At 43.6% G+C, this 25,476-nt stretch overlaps 1 protein-coding gene across 1 annotated transcript in view; it reads left to right on the top strand.

Moving 5' to 3' along the window:
• Positions 1 to 25,476, top strand: part of LOC135540338 (metabotropic glutamate receptor 4-like) — a 124,177-nt gene that overhangs the window by 51,880 nt on the left and 46,821 nt on the right. Inside the window, exon 5 of the mRNA XM_064966928.1 lies at positions 1,341 to 1,541. Within this exon, the coding sequence (XP_064823000.1) occupies positions 1,341 to 1,541 (201 nt within the window). The remainder of the gene's footprint in view (positions 1 to 1,340; positions 1,542 to 25,476) is intronic.

The following is a 25,476-nucleotide window of genomic DNA, read 5'->3' as shown; positions in this document are numbered from 1 at the left end:
AAGTATTTTCCAAACATTACCTCCTGTCTTTGTCTGCCTGTATGTCTCTTCAGCCTTTTCTCAGAGCAAAACATATTATGCTTGACTCAAATCCATGCCACTCCATTTAGTATGATATGTTACTTTATATTAGGTTACATTACATTGACTAGAAGTAACATAGTAAATGTAAATCGGGGACTTTCAAATTAGTATCATATGTTAAATTTGGTATGGACAGTAGGATACTTAAGGCAAAATGTAATGCAAATGTCTAGTGACCCAAAGGTTGTGTGTTCGAATCTCATCACGGACAACTTAGGCATGTTAGCTAATTAGCAAATTTGCCACTACATACTACTTTTGATCTACTTTGCAACTACTTAGCTAACTCTTGGCTACAACTACTAGGGTTGCTTAGCTGACCCTTCCCCTATTCATAACGCTTTAACCTAACTCCTAACATTAATCCCTAACCTAACATAGCATATCCTACTAAAGCAGTTGCACGTAATATATCATACTAAATGGTTCAAATGCGATAAAGATCGAGGAAACTATACGTCCTTCCATTTTTCTTATTGTACGACCGCTATCACATTGGTAGGCCAATGTAATGTAACTTAACATAAAGTAACATGTCATACTAAATGGAGTGGCATGGAATTTTGAGACCAGGTTGGTCTCTTGCTGCCTCTTTCTGTACCTTCTCATCAGCCATCATCACACCGGAGTAACCATAGGTCATACAGCTCACAAAACCAATGACAGTGTTTAAGTAGATAAGTGTAAGGCCTTTTTTCCCCCAACAAAGGACCCACGTTGCCCTTTAAAGTGGACTCATATTTTTTGATAAGCCACCACAGCAGATGGAATACCAATCAGTAATCATGTGGTACCAGATTGACGAGCATTTCAAATACACATTTAGAAGATCCAATCTGGGTCTAATGATTGCTTCGCAGCATTCATGGTAGTGTGAGCTTGACAAAGCTAACAATGGAGAAATTGAGTACCAGCAAAAATAAGTTATTTTCCTCCTTAATGTGCAAGTCAAAGAACCATCACTGTATGGAAGCTACTCATGTGGTCACCACCTAAGTGTAATAATCACCTCCTGTTGGTATCAATACAATAGGAACTCACTTTTAACATAACATGTTATTTGTCATAATATTCAAGACATGTAGGCCTACCTGTTATTGTATTTCTGTATTATTTCCTATACTATCACATGTAACATTGCTCAATGCTTGGGATCACCTTTCTATTAAGCTTAAGGTGATACGAGGGTTGGTGACCAGTGGTATAACGGATTGCATTTCTCAGATACCTAACTTGGTTGTCGCTCTGCTCTACAGATCAGGAGCGGATAGGGAAGGACTCCAACTATGAGCAAGAGGGGAAGGTGCAGTTTGTTATCGATGCAGTCTATTCCATGGCCCATGCGCTGCACAACATGCACAGGGAACTCTGTCCGGGGAAGGTGGGCCTTTGCTCCAGGATGGATCCCATCAATGGCACTCTACTGCTCAAACACATCCGCATGCTCAACTTCGCAGGTCAGCCAATTACTTTGTACACACACACACACACACACACACACACACACACACACACACACACACACACACACACACACACACACACACACACACACACACACACACACCACCTCACCATTTCTATCAGATTTGTGATGTTTTTCTATGATTATTTAATAAAATGGGATTAATTACACGATGTGAAATATTTACACACGATTGAAGACATCTCTAATCGGAGAGGAGAGGAGAGGAGAGGAGACTAAAAACCATTCAGAGTAACACATTGTCAAGAGAGGGCCTCTTGAAGAAATAGAGGAAATATCTTTTGGGGTTTTACAGAGATTCATTTCAAATGGATTAAACGGAGAGAGAACAATGCTGCGTGCTGGAAAATCTAGAAAACTACTTGAGGGGGCAGTCCATTGAAATACATACTCCTGGGAATATTTTTGGGATCAATGTTTGGCAAAGCATCCAAGAAAACATTATTATTGATTACATGTATTACAAAAGATACAATGGTGTATGTGAGAAACATGTATCTCCCAAGGAGGAGATATGAAACCAACAACTGCATGTGTTTTTCCTGGCTTATTTGAAGACACCATGGAAAACTACACCAACTACACTAACAACAAGATCAGTTGTAGCAGGTACCCCGATCTGTTTGTAGACACTGTGCGACACAAGTGGGCTGCTTCTGGGTTACACTCAACTTCCTTCTGTTGCATCATCAGCAGCACACACATCAGTATGTTTAACATGGACAACCAACCCACTGGGGCTATGGGAATAGCAGACTGGAGGGTCATTTATCAAAGATAATATTTATCTCCTCACCAGATACATAAATTACTCACCAAAATACCTCCAAAGGATACATTAAAAAAAAATTTGTTTGCAAACAGAAATCATATGACAGATTGGTGAGAGCAGTTTAAAATGCTTTTTTTGTTTCACTTGTAATGAATTATTCCAGAGGCCACAGCCAGTGCTGTTTGTTGTTGTTGTTTTTGGGTTCAAGGTCTCCGCTGATATTTAATTACAACCCAGTTTTAACCGCAGAGGGTCTAATGTGTCAATCCTCTTATACACTATGTTTAAAGCATCCAGGATAATGTGCAAACGTCAAAAAAGGTCAAACGTCAACAGCCTCCCAAAAGCAAAGCATTGGTAGTGTAATTAGTCACAGTGAGGTGGCCGTATCTGTGGCAGGCTGACAATCATCAGCAATCTTATTTAGGAATATTGGCCTCTGTGGACTATCGCTACATCTCTACTCTCACGGTAGCAGAGAGAACCCCTCTTTGTTCAAGTGTGAGGATGCTTATCCTTCTGTCATTTCAAAAATGATGTACTAAGTAGGTTCTTTGATGTCTTGCTCTGCTTCTTCTTCTTGAAACCACAAGCAGTATGACAGTGGTTAAGACCTGGCATAGACATTTGTAATAGTTATTAGAAAGTATTTTTCAATTATAGAAAATTCAATAGTGTTGATGTCAGCCACTCAGTTCTAAGACAGAGGGCATATTTCTATAAATCATCAACCTTCGTGCTTCACCCTTCCCAATGTATCCTCTGATACTTTTTTTGGTCTATTCTAAAACATCCACTTCTCAAATGTTTAATTTTGGCTCGCTCAGTAGCCGTCAATGCCTCAACATACAAAGCAAAGGTATCAAACATTTTTCAACCTCACTCTAGCCCCTGGTCCCAACCTCTCCCAGCACATTCTTCCATCTTGTGCCCACTTCTTCCTTTGATGCTCCAAAGACTGGCATGAAACTTCAATGAGCTGCGATTGAATGAAGCTTCCCATCAGTGTTGGTGAGTCTGCTGCTATCACGTCTGAGAAACAGTGTTTTCTTTTTGTCTTTTAACTCTACTGCAGACAGAATGCAGTGGGCCTTTCGACTGTCAGTCTCCACAGACACTGCAGTTGTGACTATGGAACAAAGGCAAAGCACTGTGGGTTTTTCCCTCTCAGCTTGCTTCTTTCCCCCTCTTCTCAGGGAAGTGCCAATTCTTCATTGTTGTGTGTCTCAGACACTGCCAATTGAAATTGTAAAAAAAATCTGCATGCCATCAGATGTTCTCTTTTTATTACATGAACTTGAAGAACAAGGCTTCACGTCAGTTAAGACGCACAAAAAAGAAGGCCTACATACAGCATCGAAGTCAGCCAATGACTGGACACTAAACATACAGCACATACCTATATTGCTGGCTTATAATTAGAAATGGGGAAACAGGAATGTAAATGTTAGTTTAAAAAAATGTATTCTGAACTAGTTCCTACCTCATATTGTTTCTAAATTACATGGCAAGGAATATTAAATACTGTATCATGAGTACATCAACATTTTGATTCTAATAGGTGAACTCTGAGGACATTAACTGGTGTCCACTTCTTTCATGAGTATGGTCTCTGGGTATGATAGCCCATCTTGAGAGTACTAGAGAAGATAGCAAAGGTTAATTTAGTGAAAAGTAGTGGAGAGAGAGAGAGAGAGAGAGAGAGAGAGAGAGAGAGAGAGAGAGAGAGAGAGAGAGAGAGAGAGAGAGGACCTCAACATGACAGCAAGACATATTGCCCAAGCCGTGAGGAGAGCAACAGGCCCAACCCCCACTATTACATCCGCCCAAGCCCCATCCTGTGACCTAAGAGGTATGTATTGGATGCTCAATATGCTCTGCTCACACCTACTGTGATGGTCCCGTCTAAACCACACAAAAACAACATTAGACACTATGGAACACAAAGCTTTTACTATCTGATTCTGGAATATACAAGATCTGAGGTCATCTGCCTTTGGGCTAAAGAGCATAAACCCAGACTTAATCAAATAATATTGGAAACACAGGCATTGTCATCCTACAAGAAACATGGTATAAAGGAGACGGACCCACTGGTTGCCCTCTAGGTTACAGATAGCTGGTAGTCCCATCCACCAAACTACCAGGTGTGAAACAGGTAAGAGACTCAGGGGGTATGCTAATTTGAAATAGAGCAGGGCTAACCCACTCTATTTCAAATTAATCAAAACAGGAACATTTTACATCTGTCTAGAAATGAATAGGGAAATTATCTCAACAGAGGAAAATACCAAATCAAATCAAATTTTATTTGTCACATACACATGGTTAGCAGATGTTAATGCGAGTGTAGCGAAATGCTTGTGCTTCCAGTTCCGACAATGCAGTAATAACCAACAAGTAATCTAACTAACAATTCCAAAACTAATTTCTTATACACAGTGTAAGGGGATAAAGAATATGTACATCAGATATGAATGAGTGATGGTACAGAGCAGCATAGGCAAGATACAGTAGATGGTATCGAGTACAGTATATACATATGAGATGAGTATGTAAACAAAGTGGCATAGTTAAAGTGGCTAGTGATACATGTATTACATAAGGATGCAGTAGATGATAGAGTACAGTACATACGTATACATATGAGATGAATAATGTAGGGTTTAAAGTGGCTAGTGATACATGTATTACATAAAGATGGCAAGGTGCAGTAGATGGTATAGAGTACAGTATATACATATGAGATGAGTAATGTAGGGTATGTAAACATTATATTAAGTGGCATTGTTTAAAGTGGGTTGTGATAAATTTTTTACGTCCATTTTTCCAACATTAAAGTGGCTGATGTTGAGTCAGTATGTTGGCAGCAGCAACTCAATGTTAGTGGTGGCTGTTTAACAGTCTGATGGCCTTGAGATAGAAGCTGTTTTTCAGTCTCTCGGTCCCTGCTTTGATGCACCTGTACTGACCTCGCCTTCTGGATGATAGCGGGGTAGTGGCTCGGGTGGGTGTTGTCCTTGATGATCTTTGTGGCCTTCCTGTAACATCGGGTGGTGTAGGTGTCCTGGAGGGCAAGTAGTTTGCCCCCGGTGATACGTTGTGCAGACCTCACTACCCTCTGGAGAGCCTTACGGTTGTGGGCGGAGCAGTTGCCGTACCAGGCGGTGATACAGCCCACCAGGATGCTCTCGATTGTGCATCTGTAGAAGTTTGTGAGTGCTTTTGGTGACAAGCCAAATTTTTTCAGCCTCCTGAGGTTGAAGAGGCGCTGCTGCGCCTTCTTCACGATGCTGTCTGTGTGAGTGGACCAATTCAGTTTGTCTGTGATGTGTATGCCGAGGAACTTAAAACTTACTACCCTCTCCACTACTGTTCCATCGATGTGGATAGGGGGGTGTTCCCTCTGCTGTTTCCTGAAGTCCACAATCATCACCTTAGTTTTGTTGACGTTGAGTGTGAGGTTATTGTCCTGACACCACAATCCGAGGGCCCTCACCTCCTCCTGTAGGCCGTCTCGTCGTTGTTGGTAATCAAGCCTACCACTGTTGTGTCGTCCGCAAACTTGATGATTGAGTTGGAGGCGTGCGTTGCCGCTCAGTCGTGGGTGAATAGGGAGTACAGGAGAGGGCCCAGAACGCACCCTTGTGAGGCCCCAGTGTTGAGGATCAGCGGGGTGGAGATGTTGTTGCCTACCCTCACCACCTGGGGGCGGCCCGTCAGGAAGTCCAGTACCCAGTTGCACAGGGCGGGGTCGAGAGCCAGGGTCTCGAGCTTGATGACAAGCTTGGAGGGTACTATGGTGTTAAATGCCGAGCTGTAGTCGATGAACAGCATTCTCACATAGGTATTCCTCTTGTCCAGATGGGTTAGGGCAGTGTGCAGTGTGGTTGAGATTGCGTCGTCTGTGGACCTATTGGGCGGTAAGCAAAATGAGTGGGTCTAGGGTGTCAGGTAGGGTGGAGGTGATATGGTCCTTGACTAGTCTCTCAAAGCACTTCATGATGACGGAAGTGAGTGCTACGGGGCGGTAGTCGTTTAGCTCAGTTACATTAGCTTTCTTGGGAACAGGAACAATGGTGGCCCTCTTGAAGCATGTGGGAACAGCAGACTGGTATAGGGATTGATTGAATATGTCCGTAAACACACCAGCCAGCTGATCTGCGCATGCTCTGAGGGCGCGGCTGGGGATGCCGTCTGGGCCTGCAGCCTTGCGAGGGTTATCACGTTTAAATGTTTTACTCACCTCGGCTGCAGTGAAGGAGAGACCGCATGTTTCCGTTGCAGGCCGTGTCAGTGGCACTGTATTGTCCTCAAAGCGGGCAAAAAAGTTATTTAGTCTGCCTAGGAGCAAGACATCCTGGTCCGTGACTGAGCTGGATTTATTCTTATAGTCCGTGATTGACTGTAGACCCTGCCACATACCTCTTGTGTCTGAGCCGTTGAATTGAGATTCTACTTATACTCTATACTCTATACTGACGCTTAGCTTGTTTGATAGCCTTACGGAGGGAATAGCTGCTGAGGGAATAGCTGCACTGTTTGTATTCAGTCATATTACCAGACACCTTGCCCTGATTAAAAGCAGTGGTTCGCGCTTTCAGTTTCACGCGAATGCTGCCATCAATCCACGGTTTCTGGTTAGGGAATGTTTTAATCGTTGCTATGGGAACGACATCTTCAACGCACGTTCTAATGAACTCGCACACCGAATCAGCGTATTCGTCAATGTTGTTGCCTGACGCAATACGAAACATGTCCCAGTCCACGTGATGGAAGCAGTCTTGGAGTGTGGAATCAGATTGGTCGGACCAGCGTTGGACAGACCTCAGCGTGGGAGCTTCTTGTTTCAGTTTCTGTCTGTAGGCAGGGATCAGCAAAATGGAGTCGTGGTCAGCTTTTCCGAAAGGGGGGCGGGGCAGGGCCTTATATGCGTCGCGGAAGTTAGAATAACAGTGATCCAAGGTTTTGCCAGCCCTGGTGGCGCAGTCGATATGCTGATACATTTTAGGGAGTCTTGTTTTCAGATTAGCCTTGTTAAAATCCCCAGCTACAATGAATGCAGCCTCAGGATGTATGGATTCCATTTTGCAAAGAGTCAAATAGAGTTTGTTCAGAGCCATCGATGTGTCTGCTTGGGGGGGAATATATACGGCTGTGATTATAATCGAAGAGAATTCTCTTGGTAGATAATGCGGTCTGCATTTGATTGTGAGGAATTCTAAATCAGGTGAACAGAAGGATTTGAGTTCCTGTATGTTTCTGTGATCACACCACGTCTTGTTAGCCATAAGGCATATGCCCCCGCCCCTCTTCTTAACAGAAAGGTGTTTGTTTCTGTCGGCGCGATGCGTGGAGAAACCCGCTGGCTGCACCGCCACCGAGAGCGTCTCTCCAGTGAGCCATGTTTCCGTGAAGCAAAGAACGTTACAGTCTCTGATGTCCCTCTGGAATGCTACCCTTGCTCGGATTTCATCAACCTTGTTGTCAAGAGACGACCAAGAATAACAATGGCGAGAAGAATGTTAGGAAGTGGGGCACGATGTGCCCGTCTACGTAGTCTGACCAGAAGACCGCCTTGTTTCCCTCTTTTACGAAGTCGGTTTTTTGGGTCGCCGGCTGGGATCCATTCCGTTGTCCTGGTTGAAAGGCAGAACACAGGATCCGCTTCGCGAAAGTCATATTCTTGGTCGTGCTGATGGTGAGTTGACGCTGATCTTATATTCAGTAGTTCTTCTCGACTGTATGTAATGAAACCTAAGATGACCTGGGGTACTAATGTAAGAAATAACACGTAAAAAAACAAAAAACTGCATAGTTTCCTAGGAACGCGAAGCGAGGCGGCCATCTCTGTCGGCGCCGGAGGTATCCTTGTGTGCCACCTATATCTCCCCAATAGAATCCCCATACTTTAACTTTAACAGTTTCTCCATCCTAGAGGGGGAGATCAACAATTTCCAGGCTCAAGGACATGTATCAGTCTGTGGAGACCTAAATGCCAGAACTGGACAAGAACTGGACAATAACTGGAACCCTCAGCACACAGGGGAACAGCCACATACCTGGAGGTGACAGCATTCCCTCACCCATATGCCCCCGTAGACACAACTATGACAACAAAAACGGGTCACAGCTCCTGCAGCTCTGTCTGGCGCTGGGTATGTACATAGTCAATGGTAGGCTTCGAGTGGACACCTATGGTAGGTACACCTATAGCTCATCTCCTGGCAGTTGTACTTTAGACTACTTTATCACTGACCTCAACCCCGAGTCTCTCAGAATGTTCACAGTCAGTCCACTGACACCCCTATCAGATCACAACAAATCACACTCTTCTTGAACAGAGCTGTGCTCAATCATGAGTGATCAAAGCTAAAGGAATGGAATAATATTAAGAAATGCTATAGATGGAAGGAAAAGGGTGTGGAAATCTACCAAAAAACAATTAGGCAAAAACAAATTCAATTCCTTCTAGACAATTTCCTGGACAAAAGGTTTTACTGTAATTTTGAAAGTGTAAACTCGGCAGTAGAAAACATAAACCTAACGTTCAAGCAGACAAGCTAAGAAAATTAACAACAATGACAAATGGTTTGATGAAGAATGCAAAAACCTAATAATTTTTGGGGAAACCTATCCAACCAAAAACCTTAAAACAATACAGAAATACACTAGGGAAAAATAAGTCCGAAATCTGTCAAGAAACCATAGAATCTAACCACTTCTGGGAAACTCTAAACAAAAAACAACACGAAGAGTTATCTACTCAAAATGAAGATGTATGGATACACCACTTCTCAAATCTTTTTGGCTCTGTAACAAAGAACAAACAGCAAAAACATATACATGATCAAATACAAATCTTAGAATCAACTATTAAACACTACCAGACCCCAGTGGATTATTCAATTACATTGAATGAACTACAGGACAAAATACAGACCCTCCAACCCAAAAAGGCATGTAGGGTTGATGGTATCCTAAACGAAATGATAAAATATTCAGACCACAAATTCCAATTGGGTATATTTAAACTCTTCAACATCTGACATATTCCCCAATCCACAAAAGTGGAGACAAATTTGACCCCAATAACTACCGTGGGATATTCTTCAACAGCAACCTTAGGAAAATCCTCTGCATTATCATTAACAGCAGGCTCGTACAATTCCTCAGTGAAAACAATGTACTGAGCAAATGTCAAATTGGCTTTTTACCAAATTACTGTACGACAGACCACATATTCACCCTGCACACCCTAATTGACAAACAAGCAAACCAAAACAAAGGCAAAGTCTCATGCTTTGTTGATTTAAAAAAAAGCTTTTGACTCAATATGCAATGAGGGTCTGCTATACAAATTGATGAAAAATGGTGTTGGAGGAGAAACATACAACATTTTAAAATTCTTTTACACAAACAGCAAGTGTGCGGTTAAAATTGGTAAAAACACACTTCTTTCCACAGGGCCAGAGGGAGATAGGGATGCAGCTTAAGGGATGATAGGGATGCAGCCTCTTTAACATATAAACTCAGCAAAAAAAAGAAACATCCTCTCACTGTCAACTGCATTTATTTTCAGCAAACTTAACATGTGTAAATATTTGTATGAACATAACAAGATTCAACATCTGAGACATAAACTGAACAAGTTCCACAGACATGTGACTAACAGAAATGGAATAATGTGTCCCTGAACAAGGGGGGGGGGGGTCAAAATCAAATGTAACAGTCAGTATCTGGTGTGGCCACCAGCTGCATTAAGTACTGCAGTGCATCTCCCCCTAATGGACTGCACCAGATTTGCCTGTTTTTTTTCTGTGAGATGTTACCCCACTCTTCCACCAAGGCACCTGCAAGTACAGTTCTGGGGGAATGGCCCTAGCACTCACCCTCCAATACAACAAGTCCCAGACGTGCTCAATGGGATTGAGATCTTGACACTTCGCTGGTCATGGCAGAACGCTGACATTCCTGTCTGGCAGGAAATCACGCACAGAACGAGCTGTATGGCTGGTGGCATTGTCATGCTGGAAGGTCATGTCAGGATGAGCCTGCAGGAAGGGTACCACATGAGGGAGGAGGATGTCTTTCCTTTAATGCATAGCGTTGAGATTGCCTGCAATGACATCATGCTCAGTCCGATGATGCTGTTACACACTGCCCCAAACCATGAAGAGCACTTTTTGCCAGTCCTGTCTGGTCCAGCGACGGTGGGTTTGCCCTCAGTCCAGCATCTCTCAGCCTATTGCGGACAGTCTGAGCACTGAGGGAGGGATTGTGCGTTCCTGGTGTAACTCTGGCAGTTGTTGTTGCTATCCTGTACTTGTCCCACAGGTGTGATGTTAGGATGTACCAATCCTGTTCAGGTGTTGTGACACGTGGTCTGCCACTGCGAGGACGATCAGCTGTCCGTCCTGTCTCCCTGTAGCGCTGTCTTAGGCATCTCACAGTACGGACATTGCAATTTATTGACCTGGCCAAATTTGCAGCCCTCATGTCTCCTTGCAGCATGCCTACGGCATGTTCATGCAGATGAGCAGGGACCCTGAGCATCTTCCTTTTGGTGTTTTTCAGAGTCAGTAGAAAGGCCTCTTCATTGTCCTAAGTTTTCATAACTGTGACCTTAATTGCCTACAGTCTGTAAGCTGTTAGTGTCTTAATGACCTTTCCACAGGTGCATGTTCATTAATTATCTATGGTTCATTGAACAAGCATGGGAAACAGTGTTTAAACCCTTTACAATGAAGATCTGTCAAGTTATTTGGATTTTTACAAATTATCTTTGAAAGACAGGGTCCTGAAAAAGGGATGTTTCTTTTTTTCCTGAGTTTATATCAACAAATTGACGAGGGGACTTAAATAGTCTGCAACACCCGGCCTCACCCTACTAGAATCTGAAGTCAAATGTCTACTGTTTGCTGATGATCTGGTGCTGTCACGTTCTGACCTTTATTTCCTTTGTTTTGTCATTATTTAGTATGGTCAGGGCATGAGTTGGGGTGGGCAGTCTATGTTTGTTTTTCTATGATTTGGGTATTTCTATGTTTTGGCCTAGTATGGTTCTCAATCAGAGGCAGGTGTCATTAGTTGTCTCTGATTGAGAATCATACTTATGTAGCCTGGGTTTCACTGTGTGTTTGTGGGTGATTGTTCCTGTTTTATTTTTTCTTTATTTAACCAGGCAAGTCAGTTAAGAACAAATTATTATTTTCAACCGGCCTAGGAACAGTGGGTTAACTGCCTGTTCAGGGGCAGAACGACAGATTTGTACCTTGTCAGCTTGGGGGTTTGAACTTGCAACCTTCCGGTTACTAGTCCAACGCTCTAACCACTAGGCTACCCTATCTCTGTGTTTGCACCAGATAGGGCTGTTTTTGGTTTTCCACTTTTATTGTTTTGTAGTGTTCGTGTTTATCTTTTTTTATTAAACATGAATCAATATAACCACGCTGCGTTTTGGTCCGCCTCTCCTTCAAGTAAAGAAAACCGTCACAGGTGCTTCCTTCCACAACTAAGGAGAGTCTACAGCGCACCTAGATCTTCTGCACAGATTCCGTCAGTCATGGGCTCTGACAGCAAATCTCAGTAAGACAAAATAATGGTGTTCCAAAAAAGGTCTAGTTGCCAGAACCATGAATAAAAATTCCATCTAGACACCATTGCCCTAGAGCACACAAAAAAACAATACATAACTCGACCTAAACATCAGCGCCACAGGTAACTTCAACAAAGCTGTGAACGATCTGAGAGACAAGGCAAGAAGGGCCTTCTCTGCCATACAAAGGAACATAAAATTTGACATACCAATTAGGATTTGTCTAAAAATACTTGAATAGTTATAGAACCAATTGGCCTTTATGGTTGTGAGGGCGGGGTCTGCTCACCAACAAAGAATTTACAAAATGGGCCAAACACCAAATTGAGACTCTGCATTCAGAATTATGCAAAAAATATCCTCTGTGTACGTCGTAAAACACCAAATAATGCATACAGAGCAGAATTAGGCCGATACCCGCTAATGATCAAAATCCAGAAAAGAGCTGTTAAATTCTACAACCACCTAAAAGGAAGTGATTCTCAAATCTTCCATAACAAAGTCATCACCTACAGAGAAATTAACCTGGAGAAGAGCCCCCTCCTTGGGCTTTGTTCACAAAAACAGACACTACAGAGCATCAGGACAGCAACACAATTAGACCCAACCAAATCTTGAGAAAACAAAAAGATAATTACATGACACATTGGAAAGAATTTACAAGAAAAGAGAGCAGAATACCTGACCACTGTGACTGACCCAAAATTAAGGAAATCTTTGACGATGTACAGACTCAGTGGGCATAGCCTTGCTATTGAGAAAGGCCGCTGAATTCAGACCTGGATCTCAAGAGACGGGCTATGTGCAAATATATTACCATATTAGAGACACATATTTCTCTCAGAATATACAGACCCACAAAGAATTTGAAAACAAATCCAATTTTGATAAAATCCCATATCTATTGGGTGAAATACCACAGTGTGCAATCATATAGCAGCAATATTGTGACCTGTTGCCACAAGAAAAGGGCAACCAGTGAATACTATTGTAAATACAACCTTTAATTATGTTATTTTTTTCCACTTTTGTCCCTTTTACTTATTTGCACATCATTAGAACACTGTATATAGAAATAATATGACATTTGAAATGTCTTAATTCTTTTCAAACTTTTGAGTGTAATGTTTACTGTACATTTCATTTCTGTTTATTATCTATTTCACTTTCTTTGGAAAAGTAAACATGTGTTTCCAATGCCAATAAAGCCCCTTAAATTGAAATTGTATTGAATTGAGAGAGTAAATCTGCAATGTAAACAACGGGAGGAGAAGTCTCATACCACTTCATATTCTCTCCGGTCTCTGCCAGGGGGGGAAGTGTTGGCCTTGTCTGTCATGGCCGACAAGATGGAGCATCACCATTATACTGTATCTGTTCTGTTGGGCCCTTGGAGGCCCTCTCTGCATCTCTGTGTAGTCTTCTCTCTTTCCTTTATTATGACTATTCCCTGGGAAATCCTTTAGTGATCCTCACAACACCATGTCCATTTTCTTCCTCTCTTTATTTCCCATTTCACATATTGAACATAATTTCTGATAATCCATTAACTCGAAAAAACATTCAGTGGAGCGAACAAGCCTGAGTTTCATGCATCTCAAGAGTAGTGTTTCAGTAGAACAAACAGGCCTGACTTTCAGTCATCTCAAGAGTAGTGTTTCAGTGGAGCGAATAAGCCTGAGTTACAATGTCCTGTGTACTGCATGATCGCTCCATCACTGTAATGTAGTTTTGTGTGTGTGTGAGTGTCTGTGTGTGTGTGTGCGCGTGTGTGTGTACGGGCATGTTTGTGTGCATGTGGGCGTATGTGTGTGCGTATGTGCCAACGGAGTCCATTAAGGGCCTCATTAGGCCCCTGACACAGATAGGCCCCATTTAGACATGCAATGTGTGCCACATGACAAGCCTAATTGCTCACCCTCAACACAGGCCTTGACCAGGCAGCCTGAGCATGCTGTTACTTACAACTATGTCCAGTTGAAATGGACAGCTGGACAAAGAACACACCTGGAGAACTGAGGTGGAATAGCGCCAATAGTCTGTAAAAACATGACTGCACCAATGATGCCTCTTTGTCTACTGAAATGTATTTTCTATCTAGATATTGTAAATGTAATGGAATATACTTAAGCATTGAGGTCCGACGAGGTGTTTTATATGGCCAATATATCACGGCAAAGGGCTATTTTTAAGCACGACAAAACATAGATTGCCTGGACCCAGCCCTTCGACCTTGGCCATATACAACACACATCCCAGGTGCCTTATTGCTATTATAAACTGGTTACGAATGTAATTAGAGAAATACGAATACATTTCTGGTCATACCTGTGGTATATGGTCTGATATACCACAGCTGTCAGCCAATCAGCATCCAGTTTAAAATCAAATCAAATTGAATTTATTTGTCACATACACATGGTTAGCAGATGTTAATGCAAGTGTAGCGAAATGCTTGTGCTTCTAGTTCCGACAATGCAGTAATAACCAACGAATAATCTAACCTAACAATTCCAAAACTATTACCTTATACACACAAGTGTAAAGGAATAAAGAATATGTAGATAAAGATATATGAATGAGTGATGGTACAGAACGGCATAGGCAAGATGCAGTAGATGGTATCGAGTACAGTATATACATATGAGAAGTAATGTAGGGTATGTAAATAAAAGTGGCATAGATTAAAGTGGCTAGTGATACATGTATTACATAAAGATGCAGTAGATGATATTAAGGGAAGGTAAATACATATACATATGAGATGAGTAATGTAGGGTATGTAAACATTATATGAAGTAGCATTGTTTAATTAAAGTGGCTAGTGATATATTTTACATACATTTTCATCAATTCCCATTATTAAAGTGGCTGGAGTTGAGTCCGTGTTGACAGCAGCCACTCAATGTTAGTGGTGGCTGTTTAACAGTCTGATGGCCTTGAGATAGAAGCTGTTTTTCAGTCCTCTGTCCCAGCTTTGATGCACCTGTACTGACCTCGCCTTCTGGATGGTAACGGGGTGAACAGGCAGTGGCTCGGGTGGTTGTTGTCCTTGATCTTTATGGCCTTCCTGTGACATCGGGTGGTGTAGGTGTCCTGGAGGGCAGGTAGTTTGCCCCCGGTGATGCGTTGTGCAGACCTCACTACCCTCTGGAGAGCCTTACGGTGTGGGCGGAGCAGTTGCTGTACCAGGTAGTGATACAGCCCGACAGGATGCTCTCGATTGTGCATCTGTAGAAGTTTGTGAGTGCTTTTGGTGACAAGCCAAATTTCTTCAGCCTCCTGAGGTTGAAGAGGCACTGCTGCGCCTTCTTCACGATGCTGTCTGTGTGGGTGGAACAATTCAGTTTGTCCGTGATGTGTACGCCGAGGAACTTAAAACTTACTACCCTCTCCACTACTGTCCCATCGATGTGGATAGGGGGGTGCTCCCTCTGCTGTTTCCTGAAGTCAACAATCATCTCCTTAGTTTTTTTGATGTTGAGTGTGAAGTTTTTTTCCTGACACCTCACTCCGAGGAACCTCACCTCCTCCCTGTAGGCCGTCTCGTCGTTGTTGGTAATCAAGCCTACCACTGTTGTGTCGTCATCAAACTTGATGATTGAGTTGGAGGCGTGCATGGCCACGCAGTCGTGGGTGAACAGGGAGTACAGGAGAGGGCTCAGAACGCACCCTTGTGGGGCCCCAGTGTAGAAGATCAGCGGGGTGGAGATGTTGTTACCTACCCTCACCACCTGGGGGAGGCCCGTCAGGAAGTCCAGTACCCAGTTGCGCAGGGCATGTTAAATGCTGAGATGTAGTCGATGAACAGCATTTTCAGATAGGTATTCCTCTTGTCCAGATGGGTTAGGGCAGTGTGTAGTGTGGTTGAGATTGCATCGTCTGTCGACCTATTTGTGCGGTAAGCAAATTGGAGTGGGTCTAGGGTGTCAGGTAGGGTGGAGGTGATATGGTCCTTGACTAGTCTCTCAAAGCACTTCATGATGACGGAAGTGAGTGCTACGGGGCGGTAGTCGTTTAGCTCAGTTACCTTAGCTCTCTTGGGAACAGGGACAATGGTGGCCCTCTTGAAGCATGTGGGAACAGCAGACTGGGATAAGGATTGTTTGAATATGTCCGTAAACACACCAGCCAGCTGGTCTGCGCATGCTCTGAGGGCGTGGCTGGGGATGGCGTCTGGGCCTGCAGCCTTGCGAGGGTTATCACGTTTAAATGTTTTACTCACGTCGGCTGCAGTGAAGGAGAGTCCGCAGGTTTTGTTTGGGGGCCGTGTCAGTGGCACTGTATTGTCCTCAAAGCGAGCAAAACAGTTATTTAGTCTGCCTGGGAGCAAGACATTCTGGTCCGAGATGGGTCTGGTTTTCTTTTTGTAATCCGTGATTGACTGTAGACCCTGCCACATACCTCTTGTGTCTGAGCCTTTGAATTGTGACTCTACTTTGTCTCTATACTGACGCTTAGCTTGTTTGATTGCCTTGCGGAGGGAATAGCTACACTGTTTATATTCCGTCTGTATTCAGTCATGTTTCCGGTCACCTTTCCCTGGTTGAAAGCAGTGGTTCACACTTTCAGTTTCACTCGAATGCTGCCATCAATCCACGGTTTCTGGTTTGGGAATGTTTTAATCGTTGCTATGGGAATGACATCATCCATGCACTTTCTAATGAACTCGCTCACCGAAATAATGTTTTTGTTGTTGTTGTCAATCATAATGACCTTTATCAAATGTCAATGGGTCTTAAAAATGAAGTTTACCATCCTGGTTCAGATACCTGTGTCACCGCATGATTCCTGTGGATCTGTCTAGTTTCTTCATAATCCATACAGTCTATCCCTCTGTGGATATAGCTGGCTCTTGGACTGCAATGTTAAACTGTGCCCTACTTGGTTACGGAATTCGTAATGGGTTTGAAAATGTGGCAAATAGAGAGTGATTGTTGAGGATACTTGTTATGCTAGGATGATGAGTTGAGATTGCTGAGGATAATTGTTAAGCGAGGATGATGAGTTGTGATTGTTGAGGATAATTGTTATGTTAGGATGATGAGTAGCGATTGTTGAGGATAATTGTTATGCTAGGATGATGAGTTGTGATTGTTGAGGATAATTGTTATGTTAGGATGATGACTAGTGATTGTTGAGGATAATTGTTATGCTAGGATGATGACTAGTAATTGTTGAGGATAATTGTTATGCTAGGATGATGAGTATGAATGTGTATCAGCCTTCTCTTTCCTCAATCACATGCCAACAGAATAGTGTCATTTAACAGTGAACACACTAGAGTATATGGCAGTGCTGGTGTGAAACATTAAGAAAACAGAGACCGAGACGGAACATTTTATTTCCTTCGGTCCACGAATCCTCTTTTGAAATAATCTTAACCTTTTCCTAAATTGCTGGTGGCAGGTAGCCTAGCGGTTAGAGCTTTGGGCCAGTAACCTAAAGTTCTCTAGTTTGAAAACCCGAGCTATCAAGGTGAAAAATGTGTAGGTTTGCCCTCGAGCAAGGGATTTAACCCTAATTTGCTCCAGCGGTGCCATACTACTATGGCTGACCCTGTAAAACAACATATTTCACCTATCCGGTGTACATGACAAAACAGCATTTATTTTTTTGAGCCGTTGTGAACATTAAAATCACACAAGATTCACATACTGTACCCCTATCAAGTTTAATCAGCTTATCGTGTATATCTGAGCTCTCCAGAGAGAGACTCAACTTTCGTATTCAGTCCAATCACATACTATTCATGTTTCTTGATTGTAAAAAATAATGAGAGGTTGAATCACGAAAGACAAATCAACCATAAAATAGCAGGAAAAATGCCCTGCTCATTCATTGCTGAACTTCTCTTCAGATAATATCACACTTGGAGGGTGAGTGAGTCTGTAGGCTAAGTGCATGGAAGTGTGAGTGTGGCAACTGTTAGACGGCTCAGCTCGGCTCCTGAATAGGAAATGACTCCGAGGACAATGGACTGCATAAAGAGAAACTAAACAATGCGCCGAGAGTGCATTCCATTTCATTTTCAGGACTGCAAAATGGCTGCAATTTTGAAGATTGCTCTCAGGACCTTGTTTCTGTAAGTCGAAAATATGCTTCAGGAAACTTTTGAATAAAAGTTATGAAAATATTTAGCTAATTTCAAGTCTTCAGGGTTTTGCTGTGGTGACTGCAAGAGGATATATAGATTTTTGCTTATGGTATCATACAATGCCCTCAGTTTAGGCTCTGGTATGGTATACTCTAAAGTGGTTCACTATCACCATGTCAGTCTGCTGTGAGGATACACCTTTCGGATACTCAGTTTCCATTAGTACTCCGAGGTTTCCTTACTACATAACTTAACCAGGAAAAACTTTACTTCCTAAAGCCATAATGTCAAACCAAAAGCCTTTTAAATGTAGCTCTGGAGAACAATGGTACTAAAAAGTAACATACAATGCACAAAAATTTGTCTGAGCCTTAAAGTCTGGACTGTAATGTTTCTGACATGCATCTGCAGACCTGTACTGTAGCCTGTTCTGTGGCCTGTACTGTAGCCTGTACTGTGGCCTGTACTGTGGCCTGTACTGTAGCCTGTACTGTGGCCTGTACTGTAGCCTGTACTGTAGCCTGTACTGTAGCCTGTTCTGTGGCCTGTTCTGTGGCCTGTACTGTAGCCTGTACTGTGGCCTGTACTGTGGCCTGTACTGTAGCCTGTACTGTAGCCTGTACTGTAGCCTGTACTGTAGCCTGTACTGTGGCCTGTACTGTAGCCTGTTCTGTGGCCTGTACTGTAGCCTGTACTGTGGCCTGTACTGTGGCCTGTACTGTAGCCTGTTCTGTGGCCTGTACTGTAGCCTGTACTGTGGCCTGTACTGTGGCCTGTACTGTAGCCTGCACTGTAGCCTGTACTGTGGCCTGTACTGTGGCCTGTACTGTAGCCTGTACTGTAGCCTGTACTGTGGCCTGTACTGTAGCCTGTACTGTAGCCTGTACTGTAGCCTGTTCTGTAGCCTGTACTGTAGCCTGTACTGTGGCCTGTACTGTGGCCTGTACTGTAGCCTGTACTGTGGCCTGTACTGTAGCCTGTTCTGTGGCCTGTACTGTGGCCTGTACTGTGGCCTGTACTGTAGCCTGTACTGTAGCCTGTACTGTAGCCTGTAGTGTGGACTTTTCCTTTAGCCTGTACTGTGGCCAGTACTATAGCCTGTACTGTGGCCTGTACTGTAGCCTGTACTATAGCCTGTACTGTAGCCTGTACTGTGGCCTGTACTGTGGCCTGTACTGTGGCCTGTTCTGTGGCCTGTACTGTGGCCTGTACTGTAGCCTGTACTGTAGCCTGTACTGTAGCCTGTACTATAGCCTGTACTGTAGCCTGTACTGTGGCCTGTACTGTAGCCTGTACTGTAGCCTGTACTGTAGCCTGTACAGTGGCTTGTACTGTAGCCTGTACTGTGGCCTGTACTTTAGCCTGTACTGTGGCCTATACTGTAGCCTGTAGTGTGGCCTTTTCCTTTAGCCTGTACTGTGGCCTGTACTGTAGCCTGTACTGTAGCCTGTACTGTAGTCTGTACTGTAGCCTGTACTGTGGCCTGTACTGTAGCCTGTAGTGTGGCCTTTTCCTTTAGCCTGTACTGTGGCCTGTACTATAGCCTGTACTGTAGCCTGTACTGTAGCCTGTACTGTAGTCTGTACTGTAGCCTGTACTATAGCCTGTACTATAGCCTGTCCCTAAATCTGTGTGATCTTCAACCAGCTTCTCTTACTATCGTTGTCATGCCATGTATGACAAGACAGTATTGCAACGGCATGCCTGCATGACAACGATAGTTTGAGAAGTTGGCTAAAACTAAAACATATATGAGGACATGCCATGAACATACAGTCCATCTAGAGAACAGCCTGGTTAAGACATGCCAACAATCTCTGGGCCAACCTCAGATTGGAGCAGCAAGCATGACCAAAAGACCGTAAACTGTTAAATGTAATTAGATCTGCAGGCTGTGGTGCCACATTAGTGTCTGAAAGGACCAATGTGGCAGTCAGGATCCATTTTCCTTTCACAGTGACAGCATGGTGCCAGTGCCATGTGATGGGCTACGGCCTCAAAGCATTAACACACCCTAATACACAGCTCCAACTGAGCCAGTGGGAAAGCTCTGTCTTTTTGTAAAAAAAAAATTGTAATGGAAAAATACTATGATTATAATCCCAGATAGAATTGATACAAATGATTACACTCATGGAGAGTGTTTTTTAAACATATCTCCTTCATAAATAACATCTGCTGTAATCCCTCTCATATGCTTCTTTTGCTATGAGATGTGGGGCTGCATTGTCGCTGAGGCACGGCTGAGCACACAGTAAATCCTTAATCCAGAGGGGCTGGCTCATCGAGATGTGGACACAGTAAATCCTTAATCCAGAGGGGCTGGCTCATCGAGATGTGGACACAGTAAATCCTTAATCCAGAGGGGCTGGCTCATCGAGATGTGGACACAGTAAATCCTTAATCCAGAGGGGCTGGCTCATCGAGATGTGGACACAGTAAGTCCTTAATCCAGAGGGGCTGGCTCATCGAGATGTGGACACAGTAAGTCCTTAATCCAGAGGGGCTGGCTCATCGAGATGTGGACACAGTAGGTCCTTAATCCAGAGGGGCTGGCTCATCGAGATGTGGACACAGTAAGTCCTTAATCCAGAGGGGCTGGCTCATCGAGATGTGGACACAGTAAATCCTTAATCCAGAGGGGCTGGCTCATCGAGATGTGGACACAGTAAATCCTTAATCCAGAGGGGCTGGCTCATCGAGATGTGGACACAGTAAATCCTTAATCCAGAGGGGCTGGCTCATCGAGATGTGGACACAGTAAATCCTTAATCCAGAGGGGCTGGCTCATCGAGATGTGGACACAGTAAATCCTTAATCCAGAGGGGCTGGCTCATCGAGATGTGGACACAGTAAATCCTTAATCCAGAGGGGCTGGCTCATCGAGATGTGGACACAGTAAATCCTTAATCCAGAGGGGCTGGCTCATCGAGATGTGGACACAGTAAATCCTTAATCCAGAGGGGCTGGCTCATCGAGATGTGGACACAGTAAGTCCTTAATCCAGAGGGGCTGGCTCATCGAGATGTGGACACAGTAAGTCCTTAATCCAGAGGGGCTGGCTCATCGAGATGTGGACACAGTAAATCCTTAATCCAGAGGGGCTGGCTCATCGAGATGTGGACACAGTAAGTCCTTAATCCAGAGGGGCTGGCTCATCGAGATGTGGACACAGTAAGTCCTTAATCCAGAGGGGCTGGCTCATCGAGATGTGGACACAGTAAATCCTTAATCCAGAGGGGCTGGCTCATCGAGATGTGGACACAGTAAATCCTTAATCCAGAGGGGCTGGCTCATCGAGATGTGGACACAGTAAATCCTTAATCCAGAGGGGCTGGCTCATCGAGATGTGGACACAGTAAATCCTTAATCCAGAGGGGCTGGCTCATCGAGATGTGGACACAGTAAATCCTTAATCCAGAGGGGCTGGCTCATTGAGATGTGGACACAGTAAGTCCTTAATCCAGAGGGGCTGGCTCATCGAGATGTGGACACAGTAAGTCCTTAATCCAGAGGGGCTGGCTCATCGAGATGTGGACACAGTAAATCCTTAATCCAGAGGGGCTGGCTCATCGAGATGTGGACACAGTAAGTCCTTAATCCAGAGGGGCTGGCTCATCGAGATGTGGACACAGTAAGTCCTTAATCCAGAGGGGCTGGCTCATCGAGATGTGGACACAGTAAGTCCTTAATCCAGAGGGGCTGGCTCATCGAGATGTGGACACAGTAAATCCTTAATCCAGAGGGGCTGGCTCATCGAGATGTGGACACAGTAAATCCTTAATCCAGAGGGGCTGGCTCATCGAGATGTGGACACAGTAAATCCTTAATCCAGAGGGGCTGGCTCATCGAGATGTGGACACAGTAAATCCTTAATCCAGAGGGGCTGGCTCATCAAGATGTGGACACAGTAAGTCCTTAATCCAGAGGGGCTGGCTCATCGAGATGTGGACACAGTAAATCCTTAATCCAGAGGGGCTGGCTCATCGAGATGTGGACACAGTAAATCCTTAATCCAGAGGGGCTGGCTCATCAAGATGTGGACACAGTAAGTCCTTAATCCAGAGGGGCTGGCTCATCGAGATGTGGACACAGTAAATCCTTAATCCAGAGGGGCTGGCTCATCGAGATGTGGACACAGTAAGTCCTTACTCCAGAGGGGCTGGCTCATCGAGATGTGGACACAGTAAATCCTTAATCCAGAGGGGCTGGCTCATCGAGATGTGGACACAGTAAATCCTTAATCCAGAGGGGCTGGCTCATCGAGATGTGGACACAGTAAATCCTTAATCCAGAGGGGCTGGCTCATCGAGATGTGGACACAGTAAATCCTTAATCCAGAGGGGCTGGCTCATCGAGATGTGGACACAGTAAATCCTTAATCCAGAGGGGCTGGCTCATCGAGATGTGGACCCAGTAAGTCCTTAATCCAGAGGGGCTGGCTCATCGAGATGTGGACACAGTAAATCCTTAATCCAGAGGGGCTGGCTCATCGAGATGTGGATTAGGCTGCTGCGTACGTCTTCCGCCTGACGCTAAACAAAGACAAGGAAAAAGCATACTCTTCAGCAGAAATCCGAACCGCCGAGATCATCCACGCTTTCCCCCTTGTTTGTAAAATGGGACACCCATTGTGCTTGGGGAGACTTGTTGATAAACCAGGCATGAAAATAGAAATGTCAGCGCCTTACGCCTTCCATCAGTGGATGGCGGTGTACTGCTGCATGTTCAAACTTGAGTTTTGAAGTGGAAGTCGATAGGGACGTACTCTTTGCATCCTCAGCAGAGAGCAGTGATGCTATACTTAATATATTCAAAGGGGCTTCTTTGGGAAGTAAATGTTGTTGTGTAGTTTAAATAATTTATAATATCACAAAGGAGAATCTCAGGAAAATATGTTGTTGTGTATTGTTTGTTGGGTAGTGGGGACTGTCTTGTTGATGGTGAGAATCTGCAGACATTTGGCTTCTAAGTCATGTGACATACCATTACTATAGCTCGAATGGCAAAACATATTGGGGAAAAACATTAACAAAGAATTTCAGTGTGTGATAACACTACACAGTAACACATTGTAGTTTGACATTATTATCACAAAAGCTGTTTCCCAAAATCCCCCCACCCACAGTTCTCACTTAGAGAATGGAAGAAAATATTTTAATAGATGACTGAAGATAGGATTTGACTAGGCAGAAACCCCTAGACAGAACAGACCAGAGAGAGAATATACAATCAGCGTATGCCACTTATTCTCTCCTCACCCCACAAGTTACATTTCAAACTTTCTTGAATAGAGAAGTTGAATTTTCATATTTATTTTGGTTACCTGCCGACATTTGCATATTCTGCTTTGACTTTTTTGTATATATTTATATATATATATATATATGCATACAGTAGGGGTGTTTAAAAAAAGTGTTAAACAAATCAAAATATATTTGAGATTCTTCAAAGTAACCACCCTTTGCTGTGATGACAGCTTTGCACACTCTTGGCATTCTCTCAACCAGCTTCATGAGGTAGTCACATGGAATCCATTTCAACTAATAGGTGTGCCTTGTTAAAAGTTAAATTGTGGAATGTCTTTCCTTCTTAATGAGGCTGAGCAAAAGGGTTGTGTTGTGAGAAGGATGTGTTGTGAGAAGGTTGTGTTGTGAGAAGGTAGAAGTCCATATTATGGTAAGAGCAGCTCAAAAAGGCAAAGATAAATGACAGTCCATCATTGCTTTAAAACATGAAGGTCAGTCATTCCAGAAAATTAAAAAAATTATGAAAGTTTCTTCAAGTGCAGTTGCAAAAACCATCAAGCACTATGATGAATTTGGCTCTCATGAGGACCGTAACAGGAAAGGAAGACCCAGAGTTACCTTTGCTGCAGAGGACAAGTTCATTAGAGTTACCAGCCTCAGAAATTGCATCCCAAATAAATGCTTCATAGAGTTCAAGTAAGAGACACATCTCAAAGTCAACTGTTCAGAGGAGACTGCGTGAATCAGGCCTTGATGGTTGAATTTCTGCAAAGAAACCACTACTACAGGACACCAATAATAAGAAGAGACTTGCTTGTGCCAAGAAACACAAGCAATGGGCATTAGACCAGTGGGAATCTGTCCTTTGGTCTCATGTATCCAAATTTGTGCATTTTGGTTCCAACCGCCGTGTCTTTGTGAGACACAAACTAGGTGAACGGATGATCTCTGCATGTGTGGTTCCCACCGTGAAGCATGGAGGAGGAGGTGTGTTGGTGTGGGGTGCTTTGCTGGTGACACTGTCTGTGATTTGTTTAGAATTCAAAGCACACTTAATCAGCATGGCTACCACAGTATTCTGTAGTGATACACCATCAAATCTGGTTTGCACTTAGTGGGACAATCATTTGTTTTCCAACAGGACAATGACCCACCACCAGGCTTATTAAGGGCTATTTAACCAAGAAGGATATTGATGGTGTGCTGCATCAGACAACTTGGTATCCATAATCAGTTGAGAGGGTTTGGGATGAGTTGAACCACAGAGTGAAGGAAAAGGAGCCAACAAGTGCCCAGCATATGTGGGAACTCCTTCAAGACAGTTGGAAAAGCATTCCAGGTGAAGCTGGTTGATAGAATACCATGAGTGTGCAAAGCTGTCATCAAGACAAAGTGTGGCTACTTTGAAGAATCTCAAATATATATATATTTTTTTATTTGTTTAACAGTTTTTCGTTTACTATATGATTCCATATTTGTTATTTCATAGTTGTGATGTCTTCAATATTATTCTACAATGTAGAAAATAGTAAAAATAAAGAAAAACCCTTGAATGAGTGTGTCCAAACTTTTGACTGGTACTTGTGTGTGTATGCATATATATACACTGCTCAAAAAAATAAAGGGAACACTAAAATAACACATCCTAGATCTGAATGAATGAAATATTCTTATTAAATATTTTTTTCTTTACATAGTTGAATGTGCTGACAACAAAATCACACTAAAATTATCAATGGAAATCAAATTTATCAACCCATGGAGGTCTGGATTTTGGAGTCACACTCAAAATTAAAGTGGAAAACCACACTACAGGCTGATCCAACTTTGATGTAATGTCCTTAAAACAAGTCAAAATGAGGCTCAGTAGTGTCTGTGACCTCCACGTGCCTGTATGACCTGCCTACAATGCCTGGGCATGCTCCCGATGAGGTGGCGGATGGTCTCCTGAGGGATCTCCTCCCAGACCTGGACTAAAGCATCCGCCAACCCCTGGACAGTCTGTGGTGCAACGTGGCGTTGGTGGATGGAGCGAGACATGATGTCCCAGATGTGCTCAATTGGATTCAGGTCTGGGGAATGGGCAGGCCAGTCCATAGCATCAATGCCTTCCTCTTGCAGGAACTGCTGACACACTCCAGCCACATGAGGTCTAGCATTGTCTTGCATTAGGAGGAACCTAGGGCCAAC

Source organism: Oncorhynchus masou, chromosome 5 (genome assembly GCF_036934945.1).
Source record: "Oncorhynchus masou masou isolate Uvic2021 chromosome 5, UVic_Omas_1.1, whole genome shotgun sequence".
Classification (NCBI taxonomy): Eukaryota; Metazoa; Chordata; class Actinopteri; order Salmoniformes; family Salmonidae; genus Oncorhynchus; species Oncorhynchus masou.
Note: the sequence above shows the minus strand (reverse complement) of the source record. Positions and strands in the feature narration are given on the sequence as shown.